At 40.3% G+C, this 14,177-nt stretch overlaps 1 protein-coding gene across 1 annotated transcript; it reads left to right on the forward strand.

Moving 5' to 3' along the window:
• The first annotated feature begins 6,481 nt into the window (after window positions 1-6,481).
• On the forward strand, window positions 6,482-9,397 carry LOC306988663 (uncharacterized protein). Its single transcript, XM_079593769.1, has 7 exons — window positions 6,482-6,510; window positions 6,586-6,667; window positions 6,765-7,127; window positions 7,219-7,548; window positions 7,698-7,805; window positions 7,908-7,930; window positions 8,116-9,397. Exons 1-7 carry the CDS (start codon window positions 6,508-6,510, stop codon window positions 8,236-8,238), a joined length of 1,032 nt encoding a protein of 343 aa, XP_079449895.1. The 5' UTR covers window positions 6,482-6,507; the 3' UTR covers window positions 8,239-9,397.
• Window positions 9,398-14,177: the final 4,780 nt, after the last annotated feature.

Here is a 14,177-nt window from a genome sequence, read left to right on the forward strand (position 1 = left end):
CAGCAGCAGCAGTCACAGCGAGGCAGAGAGGAGCAAGCGATCTCAGAGAGCGTTGCTTGTCTGGGAGTGTAGCATGTTAACAGTCAGCTCTCGAGCGGGCTGACTGTGAGCATTGCGAGAAGCTGTCCGAGAGGACGCTCCGCTCCGCTCCGCCGGGCGTTCTTCGAGGAGGGCGGTTCGGTTCGCGTTTCCCGAGACGCGGGTCCCACTGTTGCCGAGGCGCTGCGGCGACTCGCATAGTGGGGTTCACAAATGGATCTGACAGCGGGGGTTGAGACGGGCGCCGCCCTATCTCGGCTTTCACCAGTTAGATCAGTTAGAGCACGCTCTGCGGTTTCTTCTCCCCACGATGAGGCACTCATGCTGCAATCTCCAGTTCCGAGGAATTGGTATCGTTAGTGTTTTGTAAAAATATATTTATGTATATATTTATATTTATAATGAATAAGGCAGATGTTTATGAGTTTTCAATAAATAAATAAGTCGGCTCATAACTCTGTTGAATAAAGAGGAGCTTATAAAAGGAGGTATTATTTAGTGCTTCGCAAAGTTAAATATATATTTACTGGCCAGCCAACATTATGAGAGTGAGAATATAAGGAAAACTCTATATCTCAGCCTCCTCGTCAGGGAATGCCGTTTTTCCCTATCTCCACACTGAGGTGTTGAGATCGTGGAATAAACCGGTTTCTATTTTATGTGCTTTTCCCCAAACTAAATATCATGGTATGACATTGCCTCAGGTTTGTCTGCGTCATCATTACCCCGACGTTATCCACTAGCCTTCATAAATAATAGATAAATATTATTAGGCAGCATTGGTGGGTAAAGTTTATAAGGACATCATACAAGGATGTCAGCACTGACGCTATTCGAGAATTGCTTCGCGCAACAGATAAACTATCAACAGAAATCGTTTCTCCTCGGCGTCCTCCGGGGGTTTTCCTGCCGGTTCGCCGTTTCAGGGCACCGAGTTGTGAGCATCCCCTAACGATCCTCCGAGGAGGGTCGTAGAGCGGTCAGTTAGGTTTCCCTGCCGGTTCGCCGTTTCAGGGCGCCGAGGTGCCTGCTTTTTCCAACGATCATCCTTGGAACTAAGCTAGTTAAAGGTAGGCAAGATCTGAGGACTGTTGTTATCTCTAATGAAACTTAGACAAGAAGTCCTGACGCTGAGGCTATCAGGCTTCTGAGGGTTCCTCCGGGGCAGGAACGGTTTTGAGAAATCGTTTCTCCTCGGCGCCCTCTGGGGTGCGACTCTCTGAGGAGGGTCGCAGCGCTGCCGGGTTCTTCTATTCGGCTTAGGTTTATAACCCCGCACCTTTACAATATGCGTGGATGCAGCTCTGGCTCCTCCAGAGAGAGACTCCAGGGCATTCGAGTATTATACTATCGACGATTGGTTGATCCTAGCTCAATCTGAGCAGATGGCAGTTCGGCTGTTCTCGATGTTAAATCGAGATTTAAAGATGTGGGGTTGCGACTCAACGCCAAGAAAAGTGTGCTCCTCCCAGCTCAGAGGACCACTTTTCTAGGTGTATTATAAACGATTCGCCGTAAATGGGGTAAAACTAGGCCAGTCACTCACTGTGGAACAGTTTCAGACTGTTGGGTCTCATGGCAGCTGCGTCCAACGTAATTACTTTTGGCCTTCTGTACATGAGACCCCTGCAGTGGTGCTTCAGGACCAAGGGGTTTTCTCCGAGGGGAAATCGGTTTTCGCATGATCAAGGTCACGCGGCTATGCCTACGTGCCTCGGTCATGTGGAAGAACCTTGGTTCCTCACCCAGGCCCAGTGTTGGGGGCTTCTTGTCGACGCTTATGCTATCGACGGATGCTTCCCTCACAAGTGGGGGGTGATCATGAGTGGTCACTCGGCGAAGGGTCTTTGGCAGGACCATCTCCTTTTGGCACATAATTGGCTAGAAGTGATGGTGGTATACCAAGAATCTCATACTCACTCTACTAGGAGTATGGCTACCTCTAAGGCTTTAATTTCAGGAGTTTCTCTACACGACATCTGTAAAGCGGCAGGCTGGTCCTCACCGCATACATTTATTAGATTTTATGACTTGGATCTTGGCTCCACTCCAGGGTCTAGGGTGCTTTCTTCTTAGTGTGCGCATTGACTTCACACAGAACAGGCATTTGTCTTATGGCGTCGTGGGTATATGGTTCCCAATGCGTCTCGACGCAGCTCGAGTTCCCTTGAAAGGGAACGTCTCAGGTTACGTATGTAACCCTGGTTTTCTGAGAGGGAACGAGACGCTGCGTCGCCTTGCCATACTCCCTACATGCCTGTGATCGACTTGCTTCAGGCTTTTCAGAAGCTATAGCGTGGTCTGATCTCAAGGGTGCTTTATAGCTTCCTGGTCGATGACGTCACCCGCCTATGACGTCTCGTCTTTCCATTGGACTGATTATAAACTTGCTTCACAACGCAATCACGCAGGGCGTTCCCAATGCGTCTCGACGCAGCGTCTCGTTCCCTCTCAGGGAACCAGGGTTACATACGTTACCTGAGACGTTCCTTGAGACGCTGCGTCGAGACGCATTAGGAACCATATATACCCACGACGCCATATGACAAATGCCTGTTCTGTGACCTGAGACGTTATTTCTGGGATTTTGGATGAGTGAGATTTGTGAGATTTGTGTTTTTTTATTGCCATCATCCGAAGCTTGTGTAAAGGATCGGCTCTCTTGGCGGGGAGCAGCAGCTCATTTGCATTTTAAGGGACACACATGAAAACTGAGAGTTTTTGCTCACACCCAAAAAGGGGGAAATTTGACAAGCTATAATAAATAATCAAGGGGGTATTTTGAGCTGAAATTTCACAGACACATTCTGGGGACACCATTGATTTAAATTACATCTTGTGAAAAGAGGCATAATATAAATATATCACCTTTAAATCCAATTTTCCCTCTGTCTTCTTTACTCAGAACGGCATTGCTTACATTGCACGAATGTGGACCAGTGATGTTGTAACATGTATATTCGGAGGTAGTCGAGGACGCATTGTAATCCGATCTCAGTGTAATGTAAACGCAATCCAGCCATTATGTCTGCATTCACAGTCATTATTCCCCCTCCTCTCTCCGAAACTGAGAGCTGTGTGGTTTTGCGAGACAGTTGAGTGCGAAAGTACATGTAGGCTACATCGCAAATATACTGAAATGTTTGCCTTCGCAGTTCGCACCCGAAAGTTGCAGAACCATTAATTTTCTGTAAAGAACACGCATTTTTACCACCACAGCTGGCAAGGTTCGCGGACACATACGTTTATCTGTACCTTTTCCATTACTGCATCTATCTACATTATTTTTAGGCTAATTGCAGGCTCTTCATCCTCCTAATTTTGCGAGATTTGTAAAATATCTCCCGACTGAAAACTGTTTTTAAAAGAAAACCCACCACTTCAGGTCGACTTTGCACCGGAGCCATCCTTTTTTTTTTTCTGTGGGAATGCAAGATCCGATCGGTTATCCAGATACAGAAGCCACTTGATGTGCCCAGCAAGGAAATATTGTGATATAAAGTTATATGCTGTAGGCCCCGTCCGTAGCTCGCAATCCGAGGGTCCAGAATCTGCATTTCCTGCCTGAAGACGAAGGCAGGGGCGCAGCCGACCCCCTGTTAGGTATGGGAAGGGACAATCCTAATGGTGGTGGGGAGGATGGAGGGGAAGGAACCATCTTGGTGGTGGTGGGGAGGATGGAGGTGAATGAAAGCGTCAGCATGTGCGAACTCATGTGTAAGTACCAATCTTTTATACTAGAAGTATTAGAACATGATTGGATAGATGAGAAGGTAATAAGTGACGTAACAATTGAGTTTTTGCGGCAGAACTTACGCTAAAGCTTTCATTTCAGACTGGTGACGCGATGCACAATGACTGCTGGGTGATTTTCGCTATCCACTTCCTGTGAAGTGATGTATCGATGTTCCCAGGGCCGGCTCTAGCCCTTTGGTTGCCCTGGGCGAGATTTATTTTTGCGCCCCCTCCCTCCTTTAAAAATGATGAGTATTTATCTAACTAAACAAAAATGCTCTTATAGTCACCCCAAAACTTCAACAAGCAAATTATGACTTGAAGGATTAACTCTAATAAATTGTTCATACAAATGCTACATAGTTGCATTGTACAAATACAATTTATCTGGCCATGTAACTTGTAGATAAATTACAATTACTACCACCACTACTATTATTACTTATCTATTAGGCTGCTACAAGGCTAGGGGGGTTCGGGGACATGCTCCCCCGTCAGAAAATTGTGTGCATCTTAATGTTAAATTCATCATTCTGGTGCACTTTGAGAGTTCAAAATTAAAAGCTCCAACCAGCGTGCAAATTGAACAAACAAAAATTCTAACCTCTTTTAGTTAGTGTCTGTCTACATTACACTACTACATAATAATAGTTCATATTAATCCAATGACAGTAATAGCCATAGGCTATATTGTAAAAACAAATGCACTGAAAAATAAAGGGAAATTTTCATAATTAGTTTAAAATGTTTATACTTGAAAGTAAGCTATATACTTGGAAGTAACCCAGCGCCAATTAAGCAAAACAAAACGAATGGGCCGCCGATGTACGAGTTTTATGGGCCGTTAAGACAAAAAATAAAAATAAAAGTATGAGATGTATAGGCCCAAAAAGCACGTAGTTCACCGGGAATCTCCCGGTAGTCCCGATGGCCAGTAAGCCTAAATGCCTCTGCACAATACTAAGTACATTTATTTCGTTTGACACCTTAATGGCTGAGATGAGAATACTTACCTCTATACTGGGCTTTTTTTAAATCTTGTTGCTTTCTCTGTTTTCGTCCCTGTGCACCAGAGGGTGTAGACCGCTTCATTTTTTATCAACGCGCCAGCAGCTGAGCACTAGCCTGACGTAACGTAACGCAACTCCCCCCGTTTGGAAATGATCGACAATAATCATCAATTCAATCTAATAATCAGGTTGACAAGTAAACGTGTGGCCGAGGGGCGCCTTAGGATGATCATGTTTAATAAACATGTTTTTGTTTCGCTTGTCATTCTAATTCTGTGATTTATCGATTAATGGGAAGTAGCGCAGGGGCGTAGAATTTAGTAGGGACGCTAGGGACGTCTCCCTACCAATATCCAGTGACACTGATATATTGTGATACACATATATCCCTAGCAATAATTTCTATCAAACCTTAAAATATATGTCCCCGTCCCCACCAATTTCAAAATCAAACCTACGCCACTGGAAGTAGGTTACTGTGCGACACTAGAGCGCGCCCGCGCCCCCAACACATTTGTCGCCCTAGGCAACCGCCTAGTTCGCCTATAGCAATCGCCGGCCCTGGATGTTCCCTTATTCCCTATGCAGTTCACAATGCCCTTTGAACTGAACATGTTCCTTTGGATTGGAATCTCACATAAGATGGCTGAATACCCTGTGAAGTCCACTTTACAGTCCACTTACGGTAGAATGGAATGCACCACTAGTGTTCTAGTGTGTGTCCGTTTGTTTCCTTGGTTACTGATTACATTCACCTGTTGTTCATTTTACAAGTTCACACTTACAAATAAGTCAGATAGAATAAATGGTATGCATATTTGGCGTGCTGTCCGAGGAGAGGGCTCCGGGCTCGGTATTCTGTCCGAACCCAGATTACTCCCCCCGTATTCCTGGCTGTGGAAGGAACAAGCCAAGAGTGAGGTGTCGGGGTGGTGGAGGGATGCTGAAAAACTGTCAAGGAATGCAGGTGAGTCGACTGAGTGCATGCATATATATGCTTCCTCTCATGCTGATGGGATAGGCATGATGATTATTGATGACAAGTTAATTGGATTGATTATTTGAACGTGCTCCTCCCAAACTTTGTTTAATGAAACATAATTTAGTTTCCTCATTACCTCTCCTTTAATGTTTAAGCCCTTAGTTCTCCTCAGTGTTTTGTCTTGCGTTAACGTGGTATGTTTGAATAGTGGTTCTCATTCCTGTTCCTGTATTCTCCCGAGTGTCAGTTTATTAAAAACCAAATATATTGTATTCTCCATTGTGTTTACTGATCAGCATATCGCGACAGATGAATGTATAACCATGTATTCACCAATCCAGAGTAGTTAAACTTGACCATGATTCAAAACATTATTTAAATGTTTCCAATTTAGATGCTCATCACTGGTTAAAAAAATAAAAAACTTTCATGTGAGGCCCTTAAAGGTTTGTCTTCTGGTTACATGCTTTGAAACAACTTATTTCCTGCTTTTTTTCCCCCCCTTTGTCAAACCACATCAAGCTTTAGCAATAAAACAACATATTACCCACATAGTTTTGAGAGAGGCCACCTTACTAAGCAGTAGTATTAATAACACCTATCTAAATAAGATACTTTTTTGGAGCAATGGAAAGTTGGTTAGGTTAGACATTTTGATGTGGCGACAGTGTGTGAAAGCAGAAAAGTTAAGGTGAAAGTGCACATGTGCCTCAGTTGACTGAAGCAGAGCCAGATGGACACATGGTAAAGACACAGTCTAGTGATCTACCCTTATCTTTAGCGTGTGTGATGGTGTGGCTCATTCGTTTGCTTTTTCAGGGGAATTCAAATCCTGAGGATAATTTTGGAAGACGACAGATCATGAGATATTACTTCATTTTTTTGCTTTCCTCAACAATATGTAAATATACCTGAATTTCTTTTTAAACATTAAACAAGTCACTTATTTATTAACACTTTCAAGTCTAAAAGTTACTATTGTGTGCTTGATTTTGCAGTCTTCTCCTCTGATGCGTCCTCTAATAATGTGGATGTTGTTCAGGAAGATGTAAAAGTGGTTCGAGCTGGAGAGGATGTGAATCTTACTTGCAGCTTTTCAGAGCTTCTGCAATCGACAAACGCATGGTTTAAACAGACGGCCGATGGAAAATCCATACAAATTGTGTCTTCATATTTAAATCAACAACCCAGTTGGAATAAGGACTTTGAGAAAATGAGTCGTTTTAATTTTTTCAAAGGAGATGATCATTTTAATCTGACGATTTTACAGACAAAGCCTTCAGACTCAGCGACATATTACTGTGTAATCGCATCATATTACAGTATTGGAATGGGTGCAGGCACTAGATTAATTTTTAAAGGTAAGTTTTACTGCTTGTTATTTTTGCTTTGTTTGATTTATCTGATTTTTATTTATTTTTTTGTCCTTACAATTTCTGTTCACTTTTCAAGCTGCACACACAACTCTTCAGCAGTCTTTGATAGACACGCTTCATCCAGGGGATTCTGTGAGTTTGCAGTGCAGCATCTCCAGTGAGAGTTGTGCTGGAGAACACAGCGTCTACTGGTTCAGACAAAGCTTGGGAGACTCTCAAGGAGTCCTTTACACCAAAGGAGAGAGAAATGGTCGGTGTCAGAACAGCAGTGAGTCTCAAACGCAGAGCTGCGTCTACAATCTCCTCAAGAGCAACATCAGTGACTCTGACGCCGGGATTTACTACTGCGCTGTGGCCGCATGTGGAGAGATCCTGTTCGGTAAAGGAACTCAACTCAATTATAGAGGTAAGGTGAAATGCAAATGTCTGGCTTGAAATGTTGAAATGTTTGGCTTTTTCTCATCTGGAAAAGCATTTGATTCATATACTAGAGTACATGATACCTAACTTATCTAAAAAATGTTTTCTAAGAAGATCAAATTAATTTGGTTTCAGGGAGTGGTGATGTGAGTCCAACTCTTCTTGCTCTTGGAGTTTCAAACATTATATTTTTTGTGCTTGTTGTTTTTCTGGGAATAAAACTATTCAGGGTTCAGAAAAAAGGTAGGACTTTTTGAATAAAATGAATTTATTATGGTAAAGGATTTTTTTTTTTTTTACGTAACTGCCATTTATAATGACAAGACTGTTTCTTAATTTCCAAAGTGCCCAAACCTCAGGAGAATCAAGTAAGTACACAATTATCTTCCATTTTAGATATTTTTTCAAATCTTTATCAATGTTTATCAAATTAATCTGTTTTATTAATTTAATATTAGATAATATATTTTTTTCTGCGTTTCTAAAAATGTTTGGTGTATATTATGCCACATCATGTTTAATAATTGGAGATTATTTTCTCTCTTGATATTAGAATGAAGACAGCATGAATTACGCAGCCATTAGTTTTGGGCAGAAACCTCTGAACACTAGAAGGACCAAATCTAAAGTCATTCAGGAGCAGTCTCTGTACGCTCAGGTCAGATCACAGCAGTAACATCCAGAGAGGAGCATTTCACTTCGACACAAATATTTTCATCATAATCTTGTAACATCAATTTAATAATCAATTTAACATCAATAATTTTGGTAATTCCTCCTAGGTTTTATGAGTTGACTTTCATCCTCTGAAAATTAAACACAGAATATAGTCTGATCATTTTTACAGCAATGAATTTATCTCTGCTATATATATATATATATGTGTGTGTTCTATAAGTGTTTAAATTAAATTATCTGAAAGTGTTTTATTACCTAAAATAACAGTAGCTAACCATGTCATCAAAATAAGGATTTCGAGATGATAGCTGTAAGTGTCCATATTTTAATGTCTTTGTATGTTTAAGTGTTATTATGGCTTTGTACTGTGTATTGTTAGATATATGCATTTCTTTTAAGGATAATTGTGGGAAAAGAAAGGTAGTTCGTGTGCTCAGTGATTTTATGTGTATTAATGAATGCATGTTGTAGACTCTGCGTTGTTCTTTTCAGGTCAACTTTGGAACTTATGAAATGTTCCGTTTTACAGTTTCCTTATGAATCACGTATTACTTGCATAGTAGCCTATGCTTAATTTGCATCTATACTAAATAAAAATGTAAGTGCATGTAATGTGCACTTGATAACAGAATTACAAGAGGTGCAATTAGAGCGGATTGTATTATTCCACGTAGGAAAACCTCGTTTGGTCAAGCTGTTTTCTCATATAGAGCTTCACATCAGTGGAATATTGTTCCTCACTCAATTAGAGAGTGTTCATCACTTAACTCTTTTAAGCTTAATCTTAAGAAATGGCTTCTTCATAACCAACAATGTGAACATTAATGTTGCTCCCCTATTATTATTATTAATTTTATTATAGACCTTATCAGTCATATTTAACTCATAACAATATATACTGTATATTTTTTATTGTGTGTGTATATATATAGTTTTTTTATTATTATTGTATATTACGTTTAATTGTATTTTACAGAGGTGTTTACAAGTTCCAGTTTTATGATTGTTGTAGTATATTGTTGTAATGTTTAACCCTTTCTTCTAGCTTAGAGCCTAATAACACCTGGCAAAGGGACTACCAATGAAAACTAGCCTTCGGGCTAATTTGGGTACATTTACATTTATGAATGTTAATTAATGTACACTGTCCCTTTTCTAAATAAATAAATAAAATGTGTGTATGTGTTATGTTGTTTTTATTCTGTTAACTCAAATGGTGGAACCTGTTGCTTGTGTCAGCAACATTATTCCCTTTAAAAAGGACTAGTGCACATTTAGTTGGTATTTAACAAGAATTCTTAAAGGGATGGTTCACCCAAAAATGAAAATGTTGCATCACTTTTTAAGGCCCTTTCACACGGGATGTGGCAAGCGGTGGAACCACCGCGCGGCTGCCGCTTTCTCTCGTAGTGGAAGCGTTTTGTGCAGTTGAGGTGGTGCTTGCGTTGCGGTCTTGGACATTGCCATAGTTACAATCATCAACAAAACAAATAGATAAATATATCTTAACAGATTTTTTTTTTTTTTGGTGGTGGTGGTGGTGGTGTCATTATTAATTATTGTATTTAATTATTGATGAATAATATTTATATTTTCAGCACTCCAATAAAATGTATGATTGGTCGTTAATAACCTGTTCGATGATTGTTTAAAGCCGACGCAGCCGCTGACACTCATAAAAAGATTAAATATTTGCACTTTGGCGGCGCCTGCTTGTAAAAGCGGCAGGATTTTGGTTGCACGAGCGTTTTGCCTCTTTCTGCACGTCTACTATTGAAAATGATCTAGTGACTGTCACGTCCCGTGTGAAAGGGCCTTCACTCACCCTCAAGTTGTTCCAAAACGTATTTCTTCTGTTGAACAAAAAACAAGATATTTTTAAAGAATGTTTGTATTCAAACAGTTGATGGTAGCCATTGACTTTCATGGTAGGGAAAATATACTATGGGTGCCTAAGTCAAACCCATACTAAGTCAATGGGTGCTATCAACTGTCTAGTGACCAACATTCTTTAGGTTCACAGGGGCAGTTTCTTCATAAGGGCGATAGGGCGACGCACCACCAAAGTGCGAAAGGGACTTTTTCAATCACATTCGCATTCAACCCATGATTCCACCACAGAGTTACGCAAGCCGTCACTGTTGTCCTGCCTCTGGATATAGTCCAATCAGTGTCAAGTCGCGTTCTGTGGAACACCGCCTCTTTTTGGGCGATTTCACTCTGTCCGAGAACCGAGAAGTCTTCCCATAGACTTCCATACAAAGATTTATTTTTTCTCGAAATGCAGGCACTGCAATGCATTCTCTATGGGTCCCTGGTAGGGTTGTAACGGTATGAGATTTTCACGGTATGATAATCGACTCAGAAAATATCACGGTTTCACGGTATACGGTATTAAACCATCATCGGTATTAAATCATTATTATTATAATCATCATCAGCTACAATGACTCTTAAATGAATGAAACCAGATAGTGTTTTTTGGTTGAACATATGGTTTATTAAACAGAACCATAGATACAGATATATAGCCAATGCGACATCTAGTGTATATATCTACTGTATGACACAGAACAAGCAGGTTTATAGTATATAAAAATTTTTGCGCTGTATATTAATCGACACGCTCATATAGCCATTTGATTTATTGCACAGCTATATTTTAGATGTATTCATCCATCTATCAAATCACACATTTTACGTGACATCTGCATTATTTTGTAGATTCCCTCAGCAACACGAAAATAATACGGCCTTAAGTTGAACTTTATCTGCAGGGAGGGATGGTGTTCGCGAATATTGGAGAACATGTTCGACGCATTCCCTCCTTTAACAGCCATTCTTCGTCAACACTTCTGGACACAACTGGATATCCATCTTCAAGGAAAACCCCATGTTGCGCATTCGTTTTTCGGATACCCAAAGTATTCCCACACTGTAGATTTTAACTTTTTTGTCAGCGGGGATAGAGATTAGAATATCCAGCCGCTGTCTCAGACATTGTCTCCGCTGCACATGTGGAGTCTAAGCAGTCAAGTGGAAAGAAGTTGCGCGCATGTGAGATCTGGTTTTTAAAAAAATCCAAAACCGGTAATAAGCAAATATTCACGATATGATAATCATACATGTCAATATCGTGATAAACCGCCATACCGGTATACCGTTACAACCCTAGTCCCTGGAGATACGTAACCTTAAAGCTACAATATGTCATTTTTTACATATAACAAAGGTGTAGGTTGATGAGCGGAATTATGGAACTTGTCGTCAAGCTGATGGATCTAATAATGTTTATGGATGAGTGAATACATTGATGTTTTTATCATGACTGTGGTATGAAGTAGGGCGCGATTGCTAATTAGAGACAGATATCAGCGCCACACGCGAGTCCCGCGTCTATAAAGGAATAAGGACATTTGATTCTACCGAACTACCAGCAAGTGCTGAATTACTACTCAGACAGGTCCGTTTATTAGACGAATGAAACTTGTGAGGTAACGCAGCGCTGTTTCACTCGCTCTACACTATCACACTAAACTGCATTTGAGTGTGTTGAAAGTTATAATGTTATTCTATGTGTAAGGTTGTCTGTATGAGACTAGCAGGAGGTAGATCAATATTAGAATAACATACTGATCATATTCTAACATTTCATCATGTTGAACTATATAACATTGATTAGTTTTATGTACATTTGCTCACCTGTCTAATAAAGTACACGCAAGAGTGGCGAAGTCGAAGTTTGTCACGGACGCGGAGCTCTCGGCATCTCGAAAACGCCACGCTGATATTGATCCACGTTTTAGTTCTCCTTTTGTCCCAGGGTCTGCTTGCCATGGTCCATAATGTTTGAACGAAACAACAACAGCGTGAGCGTGCCGCTAGACATAACAGTTGTCCACGTCTATCACCATGGTTACTATGGCAGTACCAGTGGAAACCAGGGATAACGCGGATATTAAGTAATTGACAAGCGACAAGTGTACAATTGACAAGACATTATTTAAAATGGGAATTTCTCTGAAATAAAAAAATATTTTGGAACTTTTGGGATATTGTAAGTACACAACCGCAAGAAATATATCACTGTGCAAGTGATTTTTGGATATTTCATTACAACAATCTTACATATTGTAGCTTTAACTTGTGCAGCGATTGGTGGGGACAAAAAACCTCTATTAATAATCTTTAAGATGAAGTGACATCCAATAATTTCCTCAGTGCATAACTTACATTTCATCACATATTCTCCATCTGTAAATGTTAGAAAGTCAAGTAAATATTTCCATTTTGCTGTCAGGAGTGGACGAGCCCTTCTGCAAGCTAAACTTCCGTGAACGAGCGCCGCCGAGTGCATGCGCGCCAAACAGACGAAGCAATAAAATAGGAGCCAATTATTCTGACTAAAATATACATTAACACTAAAATATAAATATGCTTTGCTAAAATATTTGTTACATGCTTTAAATACAAAATTTTTCATTTTTATCTAAGCAGTAATAATAAATTATCATCACTGTTAAATGGTTATTTAAAGGGGTGGTTGATTGCGATTTCACTTTTTTCATTTTAAATAGTGTGTAATGTTGCTGTTGGTGCATGAACAGTATCTGCAAAGTTGCTGCGCTGAAAGTTCAACGTAAGCAGAGATATCGTCTTTTAAAAATCAGGAAGTTTAATGCCTACAAAAACGACTCGAATGGGACTACAACGAGATACTTCCCGGGTTTTATACGTAGCTAACCCATACATTTACATCAACCCTCCCTCCGGAATATGGAAAAAAGGGGATGTGGCCATATTTCTGCAGCTTCGTGGAAGAGGAAGAGTTATATTGGAGAGCTGAAGCCATGCCGTCGAAAGTGTGTTATTTTCACGCAGCTGTCAGGTCTTCTCTGTTCGGGCTTCCTACGGACGCTGTAGTTCGTCAACAATGGCTAAAATTTCTGTTTGATTATGTTCCTGAAAATTACAATCGTAATTTAGCTCTCTGTGCTGCGCATTTTACGGAAGACAGCTTCCAGAATCTCCACGAATTCAATGCCGGATTAAACAAGAAACTGTGACTAAAACATGAAGCAGTTCCAACTTTAAACCCAGAGGCAGCCGTTGTTGGGCCACAACCTGTAAGTAAGACTTAATAATTTTAAATGTATTTGCATGTATAATTTCAGACGTAATGTTTTAGTTTTATCAAGGACATAAACAAATGCCAGCGCTCGCGTTATAGCCACTTAGTTATGCTATTTCGTGTGTATAAGACAAACGTGTATAAAGTTAAAAAAAGTATATGTAATCGCAACAGCAAACTTCAGCTGCGGTGTTACTCAGTCATTTATTCTGTTATATTAAATGTTTAATCGGGAGAAAACCGTATCTCAAAAGCTAACAAACAGCAGTGGCATTTTCAAGTAACAGCGTATCGAAATTATTATATAATAATAGTAGAATAGAATAGAATAATAATAATAAAAAAAATTACCTTTCAGAAACGTTTTGTAAGAGCCGTGTTTGGGGAGGTTCTGCTTGACTCTCTTCATTGCCGCTTTCTGGGTCTGATTCTGGCTCAAACTGTACAGCAGTATTGATACCATTATTTACATTTGACCGGAGCACATGCAACTTTCGCCGGTGAAGTTTCCGGACAACGTGCACTACGCAGTTTAGCCAATCACAACACACCGGCCCAACTAACCAATCTGAGCCCATTGCCTGTTTCTGAGGGAGTGGTTTCATAGAATCAGGAAGTCAACCGGTCGTTCAAATGACAGAGGAGAGAGCGGCTTACAATAAAGGGGAAATTTATGAAAAATAAGGCTAAAAAAAAAAAAAAAGACGGAGACATGTTATATTGCACCCCATAAACACAATCATGTAAAGAAAAAAAGCAGTAAACCACCCCTTTAACAATTAGCCTTCATTCAGTCCTGCATTAAT

Source organism: Phoxinus phoxinus (assembly GCF_949152265.1).
Source record: "Phoxinus phoxinus genome assembly, chromosome: 2".
Taxonomy (NCBI): Eukaryota; Metazoa; Chordata; class Actinopteri; order Cypriniformes; family Leuciscidae; genus Phoxinus; species Phoxinus phoxinus.

Coding starts and splice junctions, on each gene's coding strand:
- LOC306988663 (XM_079593769.1), top strand. Junction 6,668..6,764: donor TTTGCTTTCCTCAACAATAT/GTAAATATACCT, acceptor TTGATTTTGCAG/TCTTCTCCTCTGATGCGTCC. Junction 7,931..8,115: donor CCAAACCTCAGGAGAATCAA/GTAAGTACACAA, acceptor TCTTGATATTAG/AATGAAGACAGCATGAATTA.